This window comes from Molothrus aeneus, chromosome 1, assembly GCF_037042795.1.
Source record: "Molothrus aeneus isolate 106 chromosome 1, BPBGC_Maene_1.0, whole genome shotgun sequence".
Taxonomy (NCBI): Eukaryota; Metazoa; Chordata; class Aves; order Passeriformes; family Icteridae; genus Molothrus; species Molothrus aeneus.
Genome location: NC_089646.1, coordinates 41,879,236 through 41,898,739, shown reverse-complemented (window position 1 = coordinate 41,898,739; position 19,504 = coordinate 41,879,236). Strand labels below are relative to the sequence as shown.

At 37.8% G+C, this 19,504-nt stretch overlaps 1 protein-coding gene across 2 annotated transcripts in view; it reads left to right on the top strand.

Moving 5' to 3' along the window:
- The window catches only part of OSBPL10 (oxysterol binding protein like 10), a 111,900-nt gene that overhangs the window by 13,114 nt on the left and 79,282 nt on the right, over positions 1 to 19,504 (top strand). For both annotated transcript variants that reach the window (XM_066571535.1, XM_066571542.1), the window contains exon 2: positions 17,779 to 17,960. In XM_066571535.1, the coding sequence (XP_066427632.1) occupies positions 17,779 to 17,960 (182 nt within the window). The remainder of the gene's footprint in view (positions 1 to 17,778; positions 17,961 to 19,504) is intronic.

Here is a 19,504-nt window from a genome sequence, read left to right as displayed (position 1 = left end):
TCTTAAAACGTTGACTTCAACAAAGTAGCTTCTGAATATTGAAAAGATGTCAACTTGAAATCGAATGGATCTAAAAACAAACTAGGAGTAGTCTTGAATATATTTGAAACTTTTTCTGTCATTTAAAAAACATAAATGAAGTGCTTACCAGTTCTTAACATAGCATGTACTAAGAAAAAAAAGAAGAATAATCTTACATAGATTTACAATCTTTATTAATACAATTACTTCCTTTTGTAGATCACTATGTAAAATTCAATTTTTAAAAAATTAACTGTGTAATCATGCTGTACTTCCCTGTCTACCCTTCTGTTGCTGGTACCTCTGTTCTCTTTTGTTTTTTCAAGCTATTTTGAACATCCTAAGTCATGTCTGTGATTCCATATTCTGTTTGTAGAAACTACATTTATATTTGATGCTGATGCAAGTCCTGTCCAGTTAAGTCTGTGTATACATTTAATACTTACCAGGCATCGTGCAGTATATCTGCAATTGTTCCACACCCAGTATGGAATGCAGTTTACTATGCCAAGTGAAGTCATCATCAGGGAGATAGTACAAGGGATCTGGAGGCTGCTGATAAAATGTGTAGTTCATATTTTTCTTTTCTGTTCCTTCTTTTCTCTCTGGGAGGTGACTTTAATCCAAACATGCTATTGAGGCTTATTTCAGAATATCTTTTCTCCTCCCAAGTCCCAAATTGCACTGGTTAGCGGAAAATTGATAATTTTCCCTAGAAGTGAAGGCTGGGGCACCTGATCTGGGAGTAGTTCTGTCTAGCTGGGTCTGTGCTCCTGGATGAGAAAAACACATCCAGAGACTGGAACACCAGAAACTTCTAATTTCTTGTTTTTCTTCTGTCATTAAATATCTTGCTAACAGGACTGCCAGTTTTCCCCCCAGTTGTTACATGTTGATAGTAAAATCCCTAGTGAAAATGTAATTATGCTGGGAAAAGCACTGGTACACTTATCCTTCTTTTCTAATTAAGATACTAATTTAGAGTTGATAGTTATAGGAGGCTGTGAGAACAGCCAGTATCTTAAAGCAGAGCTCACAAATGTGAGAATGGGTTGCAGTGAGCAGTTGATAAGCTGTGGGTTGTGACAGCCACGTTGTCCTTGCCAGGGGTTCAGGGGCTCAAACTGCTAATTTGGTTCTGCAGCTTTCCAGAGCTTTCCCAGCCTTTATGCCCATACCCCGTGCTGCTTAGGGGGTGTGGGCCGGTGATGCCCACATTCCCCACGCTCAGGAGCGTTTTGCTCTGGTGGTTTGTGCTGGCTGCTCTGGTGTGCTCAGCACTGCATGGCCTGCGGTTCATCTGTGCCTCTGAGCTCACTGCTGAGAGCTTTCAGCTGTTCTGAGCTGATTCACAGCTGCTGGGCCCAAAGGATAGATGGCAGGCATGGCATGGCTTGCTTCATTCAGCGCTTTAAATGTGTTGGCCAAAGGAAATCCTGTGACAGATCCTGTAATTTTGCTGTGCTCTGAACCAAAAGGCTGGCAGATTATTCAAATGTATCTCAGAGTTTCCTGTAGCACACTGTGCTCCTGTCTGTGAGGGAGAAGTATTGGAAGTGTCTCCCTGGGCTTTGACCTTTTTTAGAGGGGTCAGATGACTGTGAAAACTGGTGGGAGCAGCTTAGGTGGCTGCTCCTTGGGCATGGGGTTTCTAGTGGGAATCCCTGAGTTGAGAGATGAGCTGCAGAAAGTAGCTGGGCTGTCTAAGCAGACTGGAGCAGCTTACAACTGCTCATCACTTAGGTTCTTATCTTTTCTCTATGCTAGTTTTTAAATGGAGGAATTAAAGCCTTGAGGAGAAGAGCTGAGCAGCTGCCAGCTGCAGTCTTGCTCCTTGAGCTGAACAAACAGGTTGGCAGTGCAATATTGAGCTTTTCTGCAGGATCAGATAAATGATATGAGTCTGTCTGCCTTCCTTTCCATCTTCTGAGGCTCTCTCTCTTTCCCATTTATTTGATCTTGCTTTTTGATACTGTGACAGCAGGTATAGGGGGGAGTAGTGCTATAAGAGATGGACTGAGGAGAAGAAAACATTTGAAAGAAAGGAGATCAGATGTGAAAATATTACAGGTGCTAAAAATTAGAGGTAGATGAGCTGTGACCTTAGGTTCCAGAGAGGAGGCTAATGACATGATGATGCTTTTTGTAGGTTTTATTCCCCTTGAGCCTAAAAATTGATTTTTCAAAAGTGGCACTTGAACAGATTGAGCACAAGAGGCGGGAATAGGTGTCTCAACTGAGGGAACTGGAATGCTTAGTGGAACTGTCTCTAGTAATCGAGAAAGCAGCTGGTATAGGCAAAAATATAGTGCAGTTTCTCATAGATATTTTTTACTTGTGATGGTGTCAGGACACCAGGAACAGATGTCTGAGAGACTGAAAATACCTACTCTGAACTCTCATGTTGAGTTTTGTCTTTCATTGAATAATTCCCTCAATTGGATTTAATTATTAGAATGCTGAATTGTCTGCTTTTTAACAGAAAATGAATAGAATTATGAAATTAACTTGGTTCTGGAAATGTGAAAATGATTTCTGCTCTGGCTATTTATTTGTTTAATACCTCTGTTTGTTTTGTGCTTACATTCTGGTTTGTTGGTGGTCTTCTGTTAGGTACTTGGATTCTTGGATGGATCTCTTCTTTTTAAAGGAGTATTTTACACTTGTGAATTGGTTAATGCACTCCTCTTGTGCCTCCTTTCCGTACACGTGCCAACAGTGGGTTCAAATGTTCACTTGATTGTGTCATGGTTATACTGCTCAAGGAAAAAATCAAACTACCTTTTCTCTTTTCCTTCACAGGAAAAAGTTCAGCTTCTTGAAATCTCTGCTATATAATTTTTTCCTGAAATTCTTCTTGTGTGTTGTTATCTGCTTTTTCATTCTTTCAGAGACCGCATTGGAGGCAAGCTGGCTACTGCAGTTCTAACAGCAAGCATGAGGTTTACTCTTAGAGGAGTTTAAGAATATGCATAAAATTGTTGCTGGTGTTTTAGTCTGCTGTTAAGTTTTTCCTCCAACTAATTTGTGGGTTTTTTGATGTTTGTTTGTGTTTTATTTTTTGCGTGTGTGTTTTGTTTTTTTCCCTTTTTACATTGTTCTTTTGTCATGCTGTCTGCCTCTCAATGCTCGAAATGAAATGAAAAGCAGAGAAAAGGTACCTTGTCAAATGCTGCAGTGCAGGACCAGTGTGAGTACTGAGGAGTGTGGTGAAGGCAGGTAGTAGGGTACCCAAGAGCACTGCAGAGCAGGGGTGACCTTCAAATGTCAAATCTCTCCTAGGAAAGAGACTTAACAGCTTGTGATCCATAAAGTGAATGAATGCTGCTTTACAATGTTTTATTTTGAGAAATAGTAAGTTTTTGAAATGGCTGTTAAAAAAAATGCATCTCTCTGTAGTTCGAATTTTCATTTGGGATGTTTCTTTGTGGACTTCTCCCTACTCTCTTTTTTTTTTTTACCCTACCCTTTTTTTGCTTGAGCATTTCTGATTGTAATCTGGATATCTCAGATACAGTGAGCAAGAGGAATTATTTTTTTGGGGGAAGGAAGAAGTGGAAATAAATCATATGATGTCTATTTGTGGTGTCAGGTAAGAGAAACTATCAGCTAAGGAGCAACATCTATTAAGACTGTTTGCAAACAGTTGATAACATTTGATAAACTAAAAAAAGGCTACAGACAAGTGGAGAAGTAGAGAAGTACTTAACACACCATTGATTTTTTAATAGTAATTAGGGACAAGGAAAAAGCTAGATTTAAACTACATTTGCAGGAAAGACATTGGAATAAATTCTAGGTCATTACTGAAGAGAACTTAGTGTGGTTGAGTAATTTTACTTGCTTCTTTTTTTAAAGCTGTGGACTTCTGGTAACTGAAGGAAAACATACAGCTTATGTCTGCTAGTTGAGGAAATGGTTATGCTATAGTAATTTTCCTTCTTCCAAATCTCCCTGTAGCATTTCATTATTATAATTGTGGAGTTTCATGAAAACGTTTGAAATGTAACCTAAATGTTCAGGCACTAAAAGTAAGATTTGGGGTTTCAGCTGTTACTAGAACCATTAAACTTCAAGTCTAATAGATATCTCACAACTTGATGTTACTTCCTGTCATGTGGAAAAATGCCTGCTGTTTTTCTATATTTAAGCAAGGTTTTTACCTAAGGGGGAGAGCACAAGCCTGACCTGAGAGACTATAAACACCTGAAGCTGAACTAGAAGCAGACTCTAAGAGATGTTTTATTTGTCTCATTAAGTTAGTTCATTGTTCCATAGTTTTATCTTTTCCAGGCTGTTCATTCTGCTTTATGCCATTGATAAGCAGAGACATTGTCAGCATGTTTAAAATAATTTGATTTTGCTATAATATTGTCATTAGTGGCCTAATTTCTTCAATACCCATGTACTATTTTATTTCAAAAGGGAAGAAGTTAAACTTTCCTTTTGAAGCTGTTGGTTCATAGCTGTTCATAGCTCAAAAGTTCATAGTTTCAGTTATGACAAAGGAGTTATTTTTGTGTGGGAGGGTAGATTAGATCAGAAATTCCCAAATTGTTTTTAATAGTAGTGTGATCGTAACCATAGGAATGACAGCAGAAATTGTTAAGCTTTAAAAAAGTTACTAGTGAGTTTGACCTTTGCAGAACAGACTGCTTTTGTATTAAGAATGGCATCAAATTTTATTTGAAAGTACCTGCCAGCTGATCAGCCACTATGACTCTTCTCAGTCATTCAGTAAGATGCAACAAGAGATTTGACAGAAACATATGTAGTGTAATGTAGGAGGCTCCTGAAAAAAGGAGTTTTGTAATTTTAAAATGTGAGAACAGCAGAAGTTATTTTGGCAGGACTGAGTGGTGTAAATTGTTCTTACTATAGGTTTTTTGACTAAGATTCTTAGTGAAGTAGTTGTTATTGTGGGGCAGGCTCTGTTTTCACCCTGGGAAAAAGTAGTTGCACATAATTGAGTAAAAGCCTTCTTGCCAGGAGTTTTGGGTAGTTGAAAGTTGGTAATGGGGCAGCAAGTGAGTTTCTCTCTGCTGTCGAGTCAGGACTGCTATGTACAATCACAAATGCATGTGACCTTGTTTTGGATGAGTAGAATATGCACCTCATTCAAAAGAGAGAAGCAGTAATATGCTTAACTGAGGCAAAATTAATAAATTGACAGAGTTAAATTAATTTGATGGAATTAAAAAAGGTTTGGCAATAGTTTGACAAGGTTCAATAAGCTTGATGGCAAAGTTCATCTTATTAATTACTGAATGGAAGAAATATACACAGGAAAGTTGAAATAGAGTGAAATTGGAATGATTCACATGTAGACCAGAGATGCAAAGAGAAATGAGGACCCTCATGTTATGTCACAGCATTCAGAGAGAACCTTGCTTTCTTAACTCCTTATGGAGAATATGTGGAGCTGGATCCAATCTTAGTCTCAGACTTGGACAAAAATTGATCTGTAATGGAATTATCTGTACAATATCTATAATAATATTAGGCAGCTAAGTGACTTGGCAATGTTTCATTAGAGTTAACTCAGCATGCTATCATTCTGTCTCCAAGAATCTGTCAAATGTAAGGGATCTCTCTGCTTTGTGTAAGGAAGGATCTCTTGGTCAAGTAAGGAATCTTAAACCTGGAGAGGCATCCCTGCTCAAGGGGAGAGTCACCTGGCAGTTCAGTTGCAGTTCAGGGAGAGCTCCAGTTGGATCCATCCTGATAGGAATATTTATGCAGTGAAGTTGTTGGCTGCTTGGCAATAGTGTATACCAGATGGGTGTCTTCATTTTAGCTATTATCTTGTTATGTGCTTTGATTCCTTCCATTTTTGGGCTTTGAAACCACCTTTAGAAATATTTTTCCCAAGGCACCTTCACTCACTTATACCTGAGCCAGGAGCTTTCCAGCTCACAGGTTCACCACAGGGTATGAGACCTGTGGCTTCTTAGTCAGGCTGTACCAAATTACAGCCTGGGGCCAAGTATTCACACAGACCTACAGCTGAAAATACTGACAATGCAGTGGTTTCCATGTGATGTTTGTAGTTGCAGAGGAATTTTGTTGTTGTTGTTGTTGTTTTTTTTTTCCTCTGCTGTATGCATGACTCTGCAAAGTTTCCCTTCTACCCAAAGACTGACCTGGCTGTGTTATTCTGAATCCAGCTCTCATTCCTGGATTGGTGCTGTAGTGGGATGTGTTGCTGCGTGCTGCTGCTGGGCAGTGATGGGGACAGTGCAGGGAAGGTGACAGAGCAGGAGCTCTGCCTGACATCAGATAGGGGAGGCTGGTTCAGCTGAACTGGGTTTTTAAAGAGCAAGCCAGTAATTTTTCCTTGAGGAGGGAGAGAGAGCATTTACAACTGATTTCACTTGTGCTTTTTAAGGGCTGCCTTTTAAACTATACTGCCCAAATATGTGATGTAACACTTCATTGAGATTTTTGAGGAATGGTTGCTGTTTATTTTGCACCATTGCTGTGGACTGTGTTGTAAACATATTTCAGCCTAAATTAAGTGATTGGAATTTGGAGATATAAGTTGGACTAATATCTTAAGTTTAATTTTGTTTTTCCCCCTTCATTTTAGTTAACTGATCGTATATTGAGAAATACCAAATCTACTTCATGTATTTTCTTCAGTAACGTAGTTTTGAAATGGAATTGTTCACATAGAATGGAAGCAATGATAAGAGGATGGCTGTGCTGATTTCCTAAGTCTTCATCCATGGAGATTATAGAAAATGTAAATAAGATTAAATATAGTTTTTGAAAGAGTTTTAGTTTCCAGGGGAGTGTCACATTCTTTAGAATTTCATATCAGTAACTTGAACAGAATTAAATACCTCTGAAACTGGTGGGAAGTAGCAAAAGCCCTCAATTTTCACTAACCTAATAATTAGCCTAATGTACATATAATCTGGTGCAGAAGAGTGTTTTGCTCTGAATGGTGGTTGGAAGTCTAGCTATTAAAATGCTTTTTTAGACTGCAGTGCCAAATGATTCTTCAGACTTCTGTTTATTTAGTTTTAGGTAGATTTAATGAAAACCTTTTGGCACATGCCATTGCCAAACTGTTCCGCTTGTCTGCTCCTTCATCCCTCCACTTCATTTCCTCTCTAGATTGTTTCTTGCTTGTTGGCAGCAGAGTGGTTGTAGTAAAACTGATGTTCTGTCTTAATAAATCATGACATGTGACTGTTATAATTAATTTTCAGCAACATATTTCTGTTGAAAACTTGTAGGTTGGTGACATCTTTTTATTAAGACAGTTTATGAATCCTATCTAAACCTTATATTTCATGTTCAAAAATAAAAAATGAGGGCAGAGAGAAGTAATAGTGAAGATAGCTCAGTGATTTAGCTATTTAGTTCAATAATTACTATATACAAAATAGTGCAGTTAGAATAGAATTTTTATTAGAGTTGCATGTCTTTCCTCTGAGGTTTTGCATTGTGTGTTAAAGCAACCTTGGTTTCTAGTAAGCAGTAAAAATAAATTTGAAAGAACTCCAATGGCCATTTTGCTTGCATTGACATTTAGTCCTTTTTATTTATGTCCTGGTCAACTCCCTGAAGACTCCTAACTTAGCACTACAGGCTGTTATTGTTAAATATGGGACTATATTCACCTATGAGGAACATTAGAGTTTACCTGCATAGATAATATCCCTGGCTTTTAAGGCTGAGGCCAAATAGTTTGGGCTGAGATAACAGACTCCTTTTGTCTCTGTAATTGGCTTAAGACACGACTTGAATGATACTCCTAATTCCTGTACTCTCATTGTTAAATTGAACAAACAGCAGTACTTGAAAGTAGCTGAACTACTCTACAGCTACTCTAATTGAAGCTAGAGTAGTCTTGTAATTTGAGCTACTTCTATTTGCAGTCTTTGCTGTCTGTTTTGTGGTCTGATTACCTGAATAGTTTGCTTGATATTCATGCCTGGAGGTGTTAGGCCATCTCCTGGTTTGTCATCCAGTCCTTGTCTCCTTAGTGTCAGCATTTGTGCTGTGGTCCAAGGGTCACTCCCTGTGCCTTTGTTGTTTGTTTCATAAATATTTCAGTCCCTGAAAGCATTTTATCTCCAGGTGAAATCCTAACTAACATCGGGTCTGGAATAAAAAGTCGAGGTCATGCTGGTTTTCTCATAGCTGAGTGCTTTTCTGTATATGGTCTGTAATTCCTGGCAGCAGAAGAGAGCTCCAAAAATCTACAGATGTATAAAGGTGCTTCTCCTAGATGGAACATAATATTCAATAACAGCAGTTGTTGGAGAAGACAGGGGAAGAGTCGGGAGGTGCAAGTCAGGGGAACGTAAACCAACTTCACATCTGCAATAAGGGTCCAGTTCATCACTGGTACATCATAAGAGGGAAGTGATAATAAAGCTTAGGATCAGTGGAAGTTAGTGTGTGTTAGGGTGTGTGACTCTGTGAGGGTTTACTGCTTCCTTCATGCATTTTATGACCTGCTAGTAAAGTAGTTCAGAGGGCAAGCTCTAGTTGCTGAGGTGAAGGAGAGGGTTGTGGTATATTTCAACCGAATATAAGTTTTCTGTTCAACAGCCTTTTTCAGGGGTGTTTGTGTTTGGGATTGCTAAAATTCAGTGGCTGCAAATTGTAGAGAATTTGGATTACAGATGATAGTATTTTGAGATAGAACTGTGATTTAGACCTGGCTGACTCTCATCAATTCAGTGGGATGTGGTTTTCTTTAAACTCTGTTGCATGGTAATTCCAGACTCTGAGACTGTGTGTTATGGGGACATTATGTTAGGTGACTGAATTTGCTGCAAGTCTCTCATTATATTTCATGAGAACCAAGCTGTCAAATAAATATATTTGAGTCATTTGTGGATGTTGTAAAAGCAAGTAGCAGAAAGACCAAGCAAAGGTCACATCTTCTCTAGTCAATCCGTGAAGTCTCCTCCAGGATGTGACAGGTAGCAGACAGAAATCTCCATAAAATACTGCCCTTGGTCAAATATCACTTCATTATTGATTTGTCTTCATATTGGAAGACATATCTTCTTCATCTTGGAAGTGTGTTCTCTGTGTGTGTGCATATCCCTACTTAAAGGAGAGAATGTTGAAAGAGTAATACATAGTAGTGTCAGTCACTGTTGGACTCATTAGTGCTCTAAGCAGTTGCCTTCCCAGTGGCTGCCTTCAGTGCTGCCTTCTTTTTGATTACTTTCCTTCAGATTTGGTATTTAGTTTGTTGGAGAATTGTATTTTTTGATATGTCAGGCCAACTTCTAAGCTGTTTATTTAATTCTATATTTTTTATAAGTATTTAATGAAAGATGAATGCATGCTAGGTAGCAGGTGATTTTTGATGTGAAGTGTGCTTGCCAAACCTGTCAGATCTTTTGAAATGTTATTACAGAAAGTGTAAAGCAAAAAAGTGACATGTTTTTTCAGAAGGTCGAACATTTGGTGGGGCTTTGTGTTACAGAAAAGAAAAGGCAATAAGATTCCTTCCATAGCTGGTATAATTTTGGGAGGTGTTTGGGAGCTGTGTGGTAATGCAGCTGTTTGCTCAAGAGCAATTTTGATAACTGCTAATGTGACTAGAAGGATTTACAAATATTAGTATGTAAAAGTTTCTTTCACAAGCTAGGTATAATTGATTGTCTCATTAGATATACATATTTTTTATTTATTTTGGGGAAGAAACTCAATTTTTTTTTCCCTGATTTTTAGTGTATGTGTTGCCCTTACCCCCAGTATTTAGATTTAGGGGGCTTTTTGTATGTTTTTGCTCTTGGATTGTCTTAGTGATTTGTTACAAAAATGAAAGCAAATTAATTTTTGTCATTTACTTACTGACTCTCACAAAGTTTGCTAATAAGGTCTTCTAACAGTTGTTCCTCTGGGTATTCTTAAGGTACTTTGCAACTAGAATATTCCTTGACTAACTACATGCATTCTACTTCTTTGCATCCTCTTCAGGATGACTAGGTGAAAGCTAAACATCTGAATGTAAAGCCCAATTTAGCTAGATGTAGGGATGACAGAAGAAAGTGAAGCACTTGATTTCTGATAGCTGCCTTGTTTACTGGTGGGGTTTTTATTGCTAGTTGTGACTGAACAATACTGCACTTAGACTTGGAGCAGAGAAGCAGTTGTCCATACAGGCTGCAAAGTAGGTTTCTGTAATTTTACTTTCTCAAAGGAGCAAAGCCTTGTTCCTGGATAAAGTAGAAAGGTGGGACTGGGAGAAGATGGACCAGACAGCTTCCTTCCTTTTGGTGTCCAGGTGATTGCAGACAGCTCCTGTGGGCTTGGCTTCAGTGAGAACCAATTTTGCTACTGAGCTTTGTGTCACACAAAGCTGCCTTCCCCTCTGAAGGGGAATGAAGTTGGTGTGTGTACAACTAATTTTCTTGTGTATGTTTCCTTGACCTTGTTTTAGAATCTCATAGAATTGTGTCTTTCTAAAGGTTACCATCCTTTCATTACATGCAGATCATTAGAAGTGACATGTAAGTACTTGGTTCTTGTTTTGGTTTAGGTCTTCATTGTTTTTCTTATGAAGGAAAGCATATTTTCCTGCCTGGAAGCTCTGTTTTCAGTCTGGGACCTGAATCAAGCTGGGTAATAACATTTCCAGAATTCAAATTACAGCAGCCTGTTTATTCCCCCCGTTATATCTCTTTTCTCTTGACCTGCAATATGAGAATTTCAGTCTGCTTAATTGTTAAGTAGTAGTGAATTTGGAACAAGGAAAAGGAAGGTGGCAAGGATTACTGGTAGCCAGCCAGTGTGATGAGCTGTGAGCAGTAGGTGCTGTTAATGGTATTAAACTCAACTGTGTACCTTTTGTTTATGTTTGTCCCAAAATTGCAATTGCAACCCCTCAGCATGGCCATGTTGTACTGAAGCATGGATTAGTATGATGAATGTACTTCTCCACAATTCTCTATGAATTCAAAGCCTGATGGGTACAAATGGATGTGTTATTTTTAGGCCTATTCTTCCTCCTTCTTTCCTAAAAAGCAACCCCTAAGCAATTTTTAATGTTTATCCTTACTGTAGTCTCTTTTTCTGTAAAATCTGGGCAACATATCCATTTGTCACTACAGAGAAGTTCAGACAGTTGAAAATAATTGGCATTGCAAGCAGAGGTTGATGACCTGATGAGCTGGTCAGTAGCAATTGTTTCTTCACTGAGAAAGAAGTGACATTCTGGTTCATAAAGAGGGCTTGCTGGGACTTGACAAGACAGGAAAGGAGATTTCTCTTAATATTTTATTTGTGTGAGAATTCTGCAGGTGTTAAAATAATGAAGGGCCTGATCAGCAAAAATGAGCCGTTCATCTGTTAGTTGTGGATAATACTTCCTCTATTTCCTAACTGCATTTTAGATGCAGAACACCTCTAAAAGTATCAAGCAAATTGTAGTTCATCGTGACTGAATTCCAGTAATGCTGAAAAATTACTGTTCTAAAAATTCAGTTTTCATACAGAGATGCTTGAAGTCAGTAAAGGTTTTAATGAATACTGTGATTCTTACACTTTCCTATGTTAAAAAATGATAAATTGAGGAACCTCAGTGCAGACAGGGTGGTAGAGCTACTGAAATGTAAGCACGTTCTCCTGATTATCAGTCTTTAAATGACAACTTTGGAGATAAATTTTAATAATTAAGTCCTTGGCTGTGGAATGTGTGCGTTCTATGCTTTATCTTTATTGGCTTGAATAATTCCATTAGTTTTATGGATCAAGGTAAAAATGGAAAAAAAGAAGCTCTTGTATGAATATGGTGTACAGGATGTCCTAATAAGATACAGTTTCCTAAAAATGAAACATTTCTGTGTGACATCTTATTCAGTTACAGGAGCCATAAAGTTTGCTTTTGTTTGACACAGTAATTTACTTTATATCCTACAGTTCTTATATATTTTTAAACTACTTCTAAAAAAGGAAGAAAATTACAGAATAGTTTGATTCCTTATTCTTGAAAATCTTCCTTTAGAGGGTTATGGAATCAGTGAAGAATATGTGTTGGCAGTGACTGGGGGGAGATTGGAATGGAGTGAAAGGAAAACATGTTTGGAAACTCAGAAATGTTAAGAACAGTGGTTGAAGAAGAAGGTAGTGAAATTCCTCTGTTGTGAGCTGCTTCTGTTCTTGAGTTAATTTGGTGCTGAAGTATTGAGTAGATCATAGTATTTGTCACATTGTCTGGAATGATGAGTTCAGTAGTCTGAGAAGGGAAAATGTATGAATTGTTACTATTCCAGTGTGTGCCTGTCAGGGTCTTTTAAGCCTGAGTGAATACTGTCCTGTTTCAAATAAATGTATTTTTATTTAAACAATTTGCATTTTTATGGCTAAAGCAAAATAAAAAGCAGATCATAAAGTATGTATTGTGAGATTGGTTTAGGAGAAAAGATGTCTGCAGAAAACCTAAAGTGGTGTTTTAGAAAGAAAAGTTCCTCTATGTATCAGTGAGTTAAGAAACTGGGGAAAAAAATCTCCAAAAAGGTGAAACAAAGCTAGCCTGCTGTAGAAGCAACCCAGCATCCCTCCCCATCCAGAAGTACTTGCTGTGTTAGGTCATAATAAAATGAAAAAAATTTTGTTTTGGAAATTATGGAAAATTGGAAGATTTTTGTCGTTAGTCAGCAGGATTTGTCTGTGTCTAGTGTGCAGTATTTGGACATCCATACAATTTTAAACATAAAGCCTGGGATTAGACATGGTCCAGCTATGAAGCATGGACTCCAGCACAGGCTACCTTTATGAACCCAAGGACATGATTAATACAAAGCTGCTTTCCAAAAGAGTTGAGGTTCTTCCAGAAGATTGTGTCAGAAATTGAAGATTTGACTGGGACTGTAGTTGTCCAGCTGTAAATGTCTATAAAAAACCTCTGTCACATTATGGATTCAAACTGGAAGTTGTACAAAATCTGGTCCAGAAAACTGACTTAAGTGGGAAAGAAGGGTGTAAGGAATATTCAAATTGCTAGGAATGCATTACACAATGGAAAGATTTAGCAATCCTACACTGAAAATTTATTTGGATTACAAAGTAGTGAAAACATGGGTTCAGATAGTTGGTTTGTGAGATGTGTTCAGAATAAGGGAAGAAAAGGAGAAACTTGTTTTGAGGTGTTTTTTTCTGTTGGGAGCATAATTTTGGGTGCGTTGCAGGTTTGCATCCAAGTGACAGCTTCAAGGAGCAGAGCACCATGTTATGATGTGTAATTGAATGATGAAATACATAGAGATGTGATTTATTTTTTATTTACTTACTAAAGTATTCATTTCCACTGGAGAATAAGGAAATTATTAATTTGCCTTGAAGTGGGAAAATTAAAATTCTTTAATCCAGTGAGGTGAGCAAATTATGTGGGAAATGTTTGTATCATGTGCTTCTGATAATTATGTGTGGCTTTTAAAATTTTTTTAAAAATTTTTTATTGCCTCAAATCTGTTATAGTGTTGAAATGTCAGTTTTTCTCATGGAAGACCTGTTAAGCTGCTGTTGTTTGTTGACAATCTCTTGTGGTAGAGCATGTTCATGTCCTGCTATACTACCAGCATTTTATCACTCTTTAAAGCATAGTCACTGCTTTTTCTTAAAGTCTTCTTGAATAGGGAACTAATAATAAATTATTTTAATACTCTATAATTATATGAACATGTTATATTTATTAGTCTAATAAATGCTCTTATTAGTGGAAGCAACCCCAGTTGAAATACTTTATTACTACAGTGTTTGACCCTTCCCCTCTAAGAATTCAGAAGGCAACATTTCCACTTCCTAGCATATCATTCTTGTTCTGCTTGACATTTTAAAATTTTTTAAAATGGCTATAAATGAATGAGTGAATGGATGAAGGGCATGGTGAAACATAACTGTTTAATTAAGACAGTTGTAGAATTTATAAGACTTAGGATTTATGCAGAGAGGGCATTAATTTTGAAATATGGGAAGTAAAAGAGAAAGAAACTGTCATCGGGCTATATTGACAAACTCCTGAGTGACTTAAAGTAGCAATTCTAGTCATGTCAGACTTCAGTTCTGCAGAGTGTGGTGAATGTTTTCTCTTGTAATTCATGTCACTTGGTAATGGCTCTGCTTTTGGTTGGAGTGCCATAGGGGGACTATCCTGATGGATCTCAGGAGCTTAAGGGAAGCTGGGCCAGAGGAAGCTTTTAGTTTCTGAATGGATTTGAATCTGAAGTGAGAAATCCATTGGCTCTTCATTTGTGAAGCCTGCATTTTCTTGCCTGTAATTTTGCCTGTCCATTTTGAACTGTGCTTAAGCAGTTAAAACTGCTTAAAATATGCTTAAGTGGTGATTTTCTACCTCTCCTCTAGATGATTTTCTACCTTTCCTCTTTTAAGGACTATTAATTTAAAAAAAAAGTTATTCTGCTTTTGGAATAACAGAAAAATCCAGCTGTCTTTTGGAAGTGTCTTTCATTAACAGTCATTTCACAATTTCTCTGTAGCACTGATTTTTTGTGTGAGAAGTATGACATAACTGGGCTCTGCCACCTTCTGCCTGACTGTTCTCTAAAGAGTACATTTGTTTTCATCACTGGTATCTGAGATTTAATTACAGAAATATGACATCATGGGTAAATGTGAGCAAGGCCAAGTAGAGCAGTAAGGATGAGGTGGCCAGATGAATCAGTTGTAGAGAGGTTAGTGCTGTTATTTCCCTGGTAGGCAGAACAAATGACTTTTAGAAGTTAAAAGAGATCTCTGTCCTTTTGATTCAGCTGCACAGTGCTTCTAAAATGGGACATGTACCCTGCTCTTCTACTTTATATGTGTAATGCTTTTCCATCCTCAGTTAATGAAAGACTCTGGTCTTCATTTCTTCTGTGTTTTTGTGATGGTCTGAACTGGGTCATCATTTGGTCTGTGATGCGAGAAAATGTTTTTGAAAGCTGCTCCTGTTTTTCCTATCTCTTTGTGTTCCTCTCTCCTCCACCTCCTTTGTATGAAGCCTTGCACTGCTTGATTTGACATTTAATTCCTTATTCCTTCTCCTGGCTCTTTCTATCCTTTTAGCAGTTTTCAAAGTGTGTTATCTCCCTGCATCTTTGTGAGACTATAGTTGTCTGTGCAGTTTATTCTTGTCTTTTTCTGTGATACCACTGTGTGAAAGGTGAAGAGGGGAGTTGCACATCAAACCATAATCTTTGGAAAGGAAACGCTTGATTCTGTGTGATGTGAACAGTGTCATGGCCAAAATGCTTGTGAAAAGTTCCTGATTCTTTTGGGACAAGAAAGAAGGCAAGATACTTGAGGGTGATGTGAGGGCTTCTGAAAACTAGTTACCTTTTTCTTTCTTAAAATTACTGCTTGATTTCTGAATTGCTTGCTTTTGCAGGCTTCTAAGATATCATCACAAAAAACCTAAGGTACAAGGTCATTGGTGATGTTCTGTTTTTCTGAGACTGTACATAAAATAGGTTGTGGTTGGCTAGAAATCCAGTTAACACTACTGCTGTAGCAGTGATAACAAGGATGTGGAAGGTTGCAGTCTCTGCATTTGGGAATTTGCAGAAGTTGCTGCTGTCTGATGTCATTATGCTGGTAAAGGTATTATTCTGTACTCGAATGGCTGGTTTCCTTCCCTGGGGTAGCTTTAAGCCAATGCAAAGTCCATTTTTGTGGAGCTTACAGTCATTCTGGGAGTGCTTTGCTAGTCTAGCATGCAGAAGTTTCTGAGCTGAAGTGCTCGTAGTGTTTATGTAACTTAATAGATTCTGTTCTAATAGACTCAGAGGAACTTTTTTCTCCAAATCCTTTGGTCTTAATAGGAGAAGAAGAAACTTTTTTTTACCTCTCTTTTTCTTTCCTTTTTTTTTTCTCCTCTAGCTGTTGTTCCTCCTTTTGTTAATTGTAGATATGCACTTTAGTAACCACAATGGTGATGTCCAAGGTAGTAATTGATTAAAAAATGGCCAAATAACAAAGGCTGAAATAAATTATTTGTACCTGAACAATAAAAGGACGATGAAATTATAATGAGGATGGCATGGGCTGGGAATGAACATCACTGCATATAAAGTCTAGACTTGTTTGCTGAGCTCGGAGACGATGGGGAGAAGCATTAGCTCTAGGGTCAAGCTACTGTGTCATTTTCTCAGGGGCGTGGCATCACTTCTGTCTAGTGCTCTGCTTTTTCTCTTGAGTATGTAACAGATGTTCCCAAAATATCTGGAAAAATGAGAATGAACAAAATTAAAATTTACTATGAAATATGCAAGTCTGAGTTTTAAAAAAAATGTTTTCCAATTCTGCTATTTTCCCCTGCAGTTAAGTGCATTGTTTTCTCCTACTAAGCAACCTGGAGAGAAAAAGTGCTTCTTAAGGGGAAGAGAAGTATTGTAATCATTTAAAAATCAAACACAACAGGAAGGTTATGTACTGGTACAATACTAGTCAGTAAGGTAATATGAAATTTTGGCAGTTTCCTTTTAGGGCATCCTTATTTCTAACACTACTGTTGCAAATGTGGTTGTCATTCAGCTTCCATTCCTCCAGTCCTTCTTTGTGTTGAAGATAACCTGCAGAGGGAAGGTGAAGTGATGTGCTGCTACATGATTACAAAAGGGAGGCTTTCCATTTGTTTCTTGAGGAAAAGGATGCAGAAGAGCTTGTGGGAGATGGTGTCAGGGCAGAAGTGAAGGGTGTGGTGGCGCACTAGCTTAAAATTCTTTGGGACAGGGTTGTTAATCTGTAACAATTGAAAGAGAATTTGATCTTTGCTCAGATGTGGAGGCAGTGGCAGTAGAGAGTTAAGCATAACTGCAGCAAAGGAAGGAAGGGGTCCCAAGCAAAATGTCTGAAACTCTGTAAGTCTTAGGCAATAGCTGCTTGCATCATGTCCAGGCTTATTTGGCATGAATAAAGAGAAGAGCCAATAACTGCAGGCTGTGAAGATAATCCTGGAAATGTTCTGTGATGGTGAAGGTTAGATGGAGATGTTCTCAATATGGGGATATTGTGAAGACAAAATGTGGTAACTTGAGCAAGTTTGGGATAGACAAAGCAACAGAAGTCTAAATAACCACAGTTTTTGGAATATTTTACACAACTTCATATGACCTGTGGTAATCTTCTCTTAGAGGAACAGTAGCAAATATTGTGTGTTACAAATGCCCATGTTAGTGGGATTAGCCATATTGTTAGGGGTGGTTTTTTAGAAGCAGCTAAGGAGGGTTACCTGCATTTGTGTGATCTTTGGTCTAGGCTATGGAGGATTGTAGTAGACTGACCTTCGTGTGAGCCTGGAGGCTGCTGTCTGTTCCCTCTTGGTCAAGGGTTAGTGTTAAATAATTGTTCTTTGTGATACCATAGAAGATTTCCAGAGGGAAATGAAATTTAGGATCTGTGCTATTGTGAAAGAAGGGTTCATCTGTGGGGAAAAAAGAAATATTTTCAACTCCTGAGGCTGACACACCAACTTTGAAATGCCTTCACTTTCATTTAGTGCACTTGGGCAACCCAGTTAGTTTATTTTTTGTTTGTATGATCTTTCAGTCTTAGGTGTTGGTTTATTGTGAAATGGCTTGTGTTATGAATAAAGGAATAGATCATCTACCCCTGAAAAACCAAGCCTAATAACAGTACCTTATAAAATTGTAATTACAAAAATTACTTTAACTTTCTTTGTATATTTATGATCTTGATTTAAGATCAATCTGTGTCCTTTGTTGGGTAAATGCATGAAAAGCTTCTGTGGAAATACTGTATGCTTGTAATTTCTTTCAACAGGTACTTTGTGCTGGACTTTGAGACGGGGATTCTGCAGTATTTCATGAATGAACAAACTAAAAACCAGAGCCCAAAGCCACGAGGAGCCTTGTCTTTAGCTGGAGCTATAATATCGCCCAGTGATGAAGTGCCACACATGATGGTGGTCTACTCTGCTAATGGAGAGATGTACAAGCTAAGAGGTACAGTGCTGCTCACAGTGCCTGCTGAATTGTTCTTCTCTTCCACTCCCACTTCTGCATCTCTTCTCTCATGTCTCATTTCCCTGTGCTGTCAGAAAGTAGTGGCTATCCAGCTCTGTTATTACCCAGTATATTTTAAAACACGATAGAGGAGTAATCTGGAGTTAAGTACATGTGACTTTAAAATGTATAGACTTTCAGGGCTGGAAGGTACCTCAAGGTGGCTTCTGTAATCTGTTACTGTGGCATTTTCATTGAATGCTGTATCTTATTTGCTTCCAAAGGAAGAAAAAGGTGCTTTCATTGCTTCCACACCATAACATTTGTTTTCTAGTACTGTTCTTCTCTGCCACCATCCTGCAGATAATGTGCAGTAATGAATCTGATGATGGGTCAGAGAAGGGAAAAATGCCAGTGAGGGGTGGCTGAGATATTATGTTCTACTCAGTCTTGGAGTAATTGAATGCTCCTGTGATATAAAATGTTCTCTTCCCTTGTTCCCAAGTATAAGACAAACAATACAGGGTATATAGGAGATACTTTGGAATATTTACAAAAAGGAAGAAAAAAAAATGGCAGTGTTTTGATTTTAAGGTATTTTCAGTATGGTTGATTGATCATGTTGCTTCCAAGTCAAGCTAATTTATAAAAAAACCCTGTTATCTAAAAGAAAAGATAGATAATGCAGTGTAACAGAAGTATTCTTAGTTTTATTCTGACCACAGTTTACCAGTTGTCCAGCAGCACTGAGCATGCTGGAGTCCTCTGTGCTACAGTGTGTTGCTCTTTCATACGCAGAACTGAATTTTGAAACAACCAGGGAGAATTTCTGATAAAATGCTTTGAAAGTTGCACAGCTAGAAATCATGAGCACTTGTGTTTCATTATGCTTTTCCAATCACTTGAAATTATCAAATGCTTACAATATGCTGCTTTTAATTTAATGATGTCTGTGAATTTGATTAAAATCAGTAAACAATTTTTATGCTGAGTCAATAATCATTAAGATACTCAATAGCAGAGGAAGTAAGAGAAAATATTTACTGAAATTATCAACTCTGTATTGCTATTCTTAATGAGGATTCCTGTAGTAGTAGTTTAGGGAAAAACAAAAGCCTTTCTCCTAAACAGACTTAGTATATTACACAGGAGCCATCTGAGAGCAGTCAAACTCTTCAATGGTTTTTAAAGCTGGTTTTTAAAGATGTGTATGGGAAATTCCTATGTCTTTAAGTTGCATGTGAATGACATGGGTTTAGAGAGAGATTTAGTTGAACTCCATTAAAAGAGAAGCACTTAAGTATCTGGGAAACTGGTAGCTTGTCTGGTAGCTGATTGACAACCTGAGTGTAGAGCTTTTATGGATTTAAATGCTGTGGTGTATCCTTCACAAAGACAGACAAATAAAACAGAAGTGGATGAAAAATTTTGAACAAAGTAGTCTTCTTGAGGTAGGTAGTTCTGCCTTTGCTAACGCGTGGAAGAGATAACTATGAAGACTCATGCTTATTTCTTCCAACTGGCCTCTTAAGTACAGGTTTAGA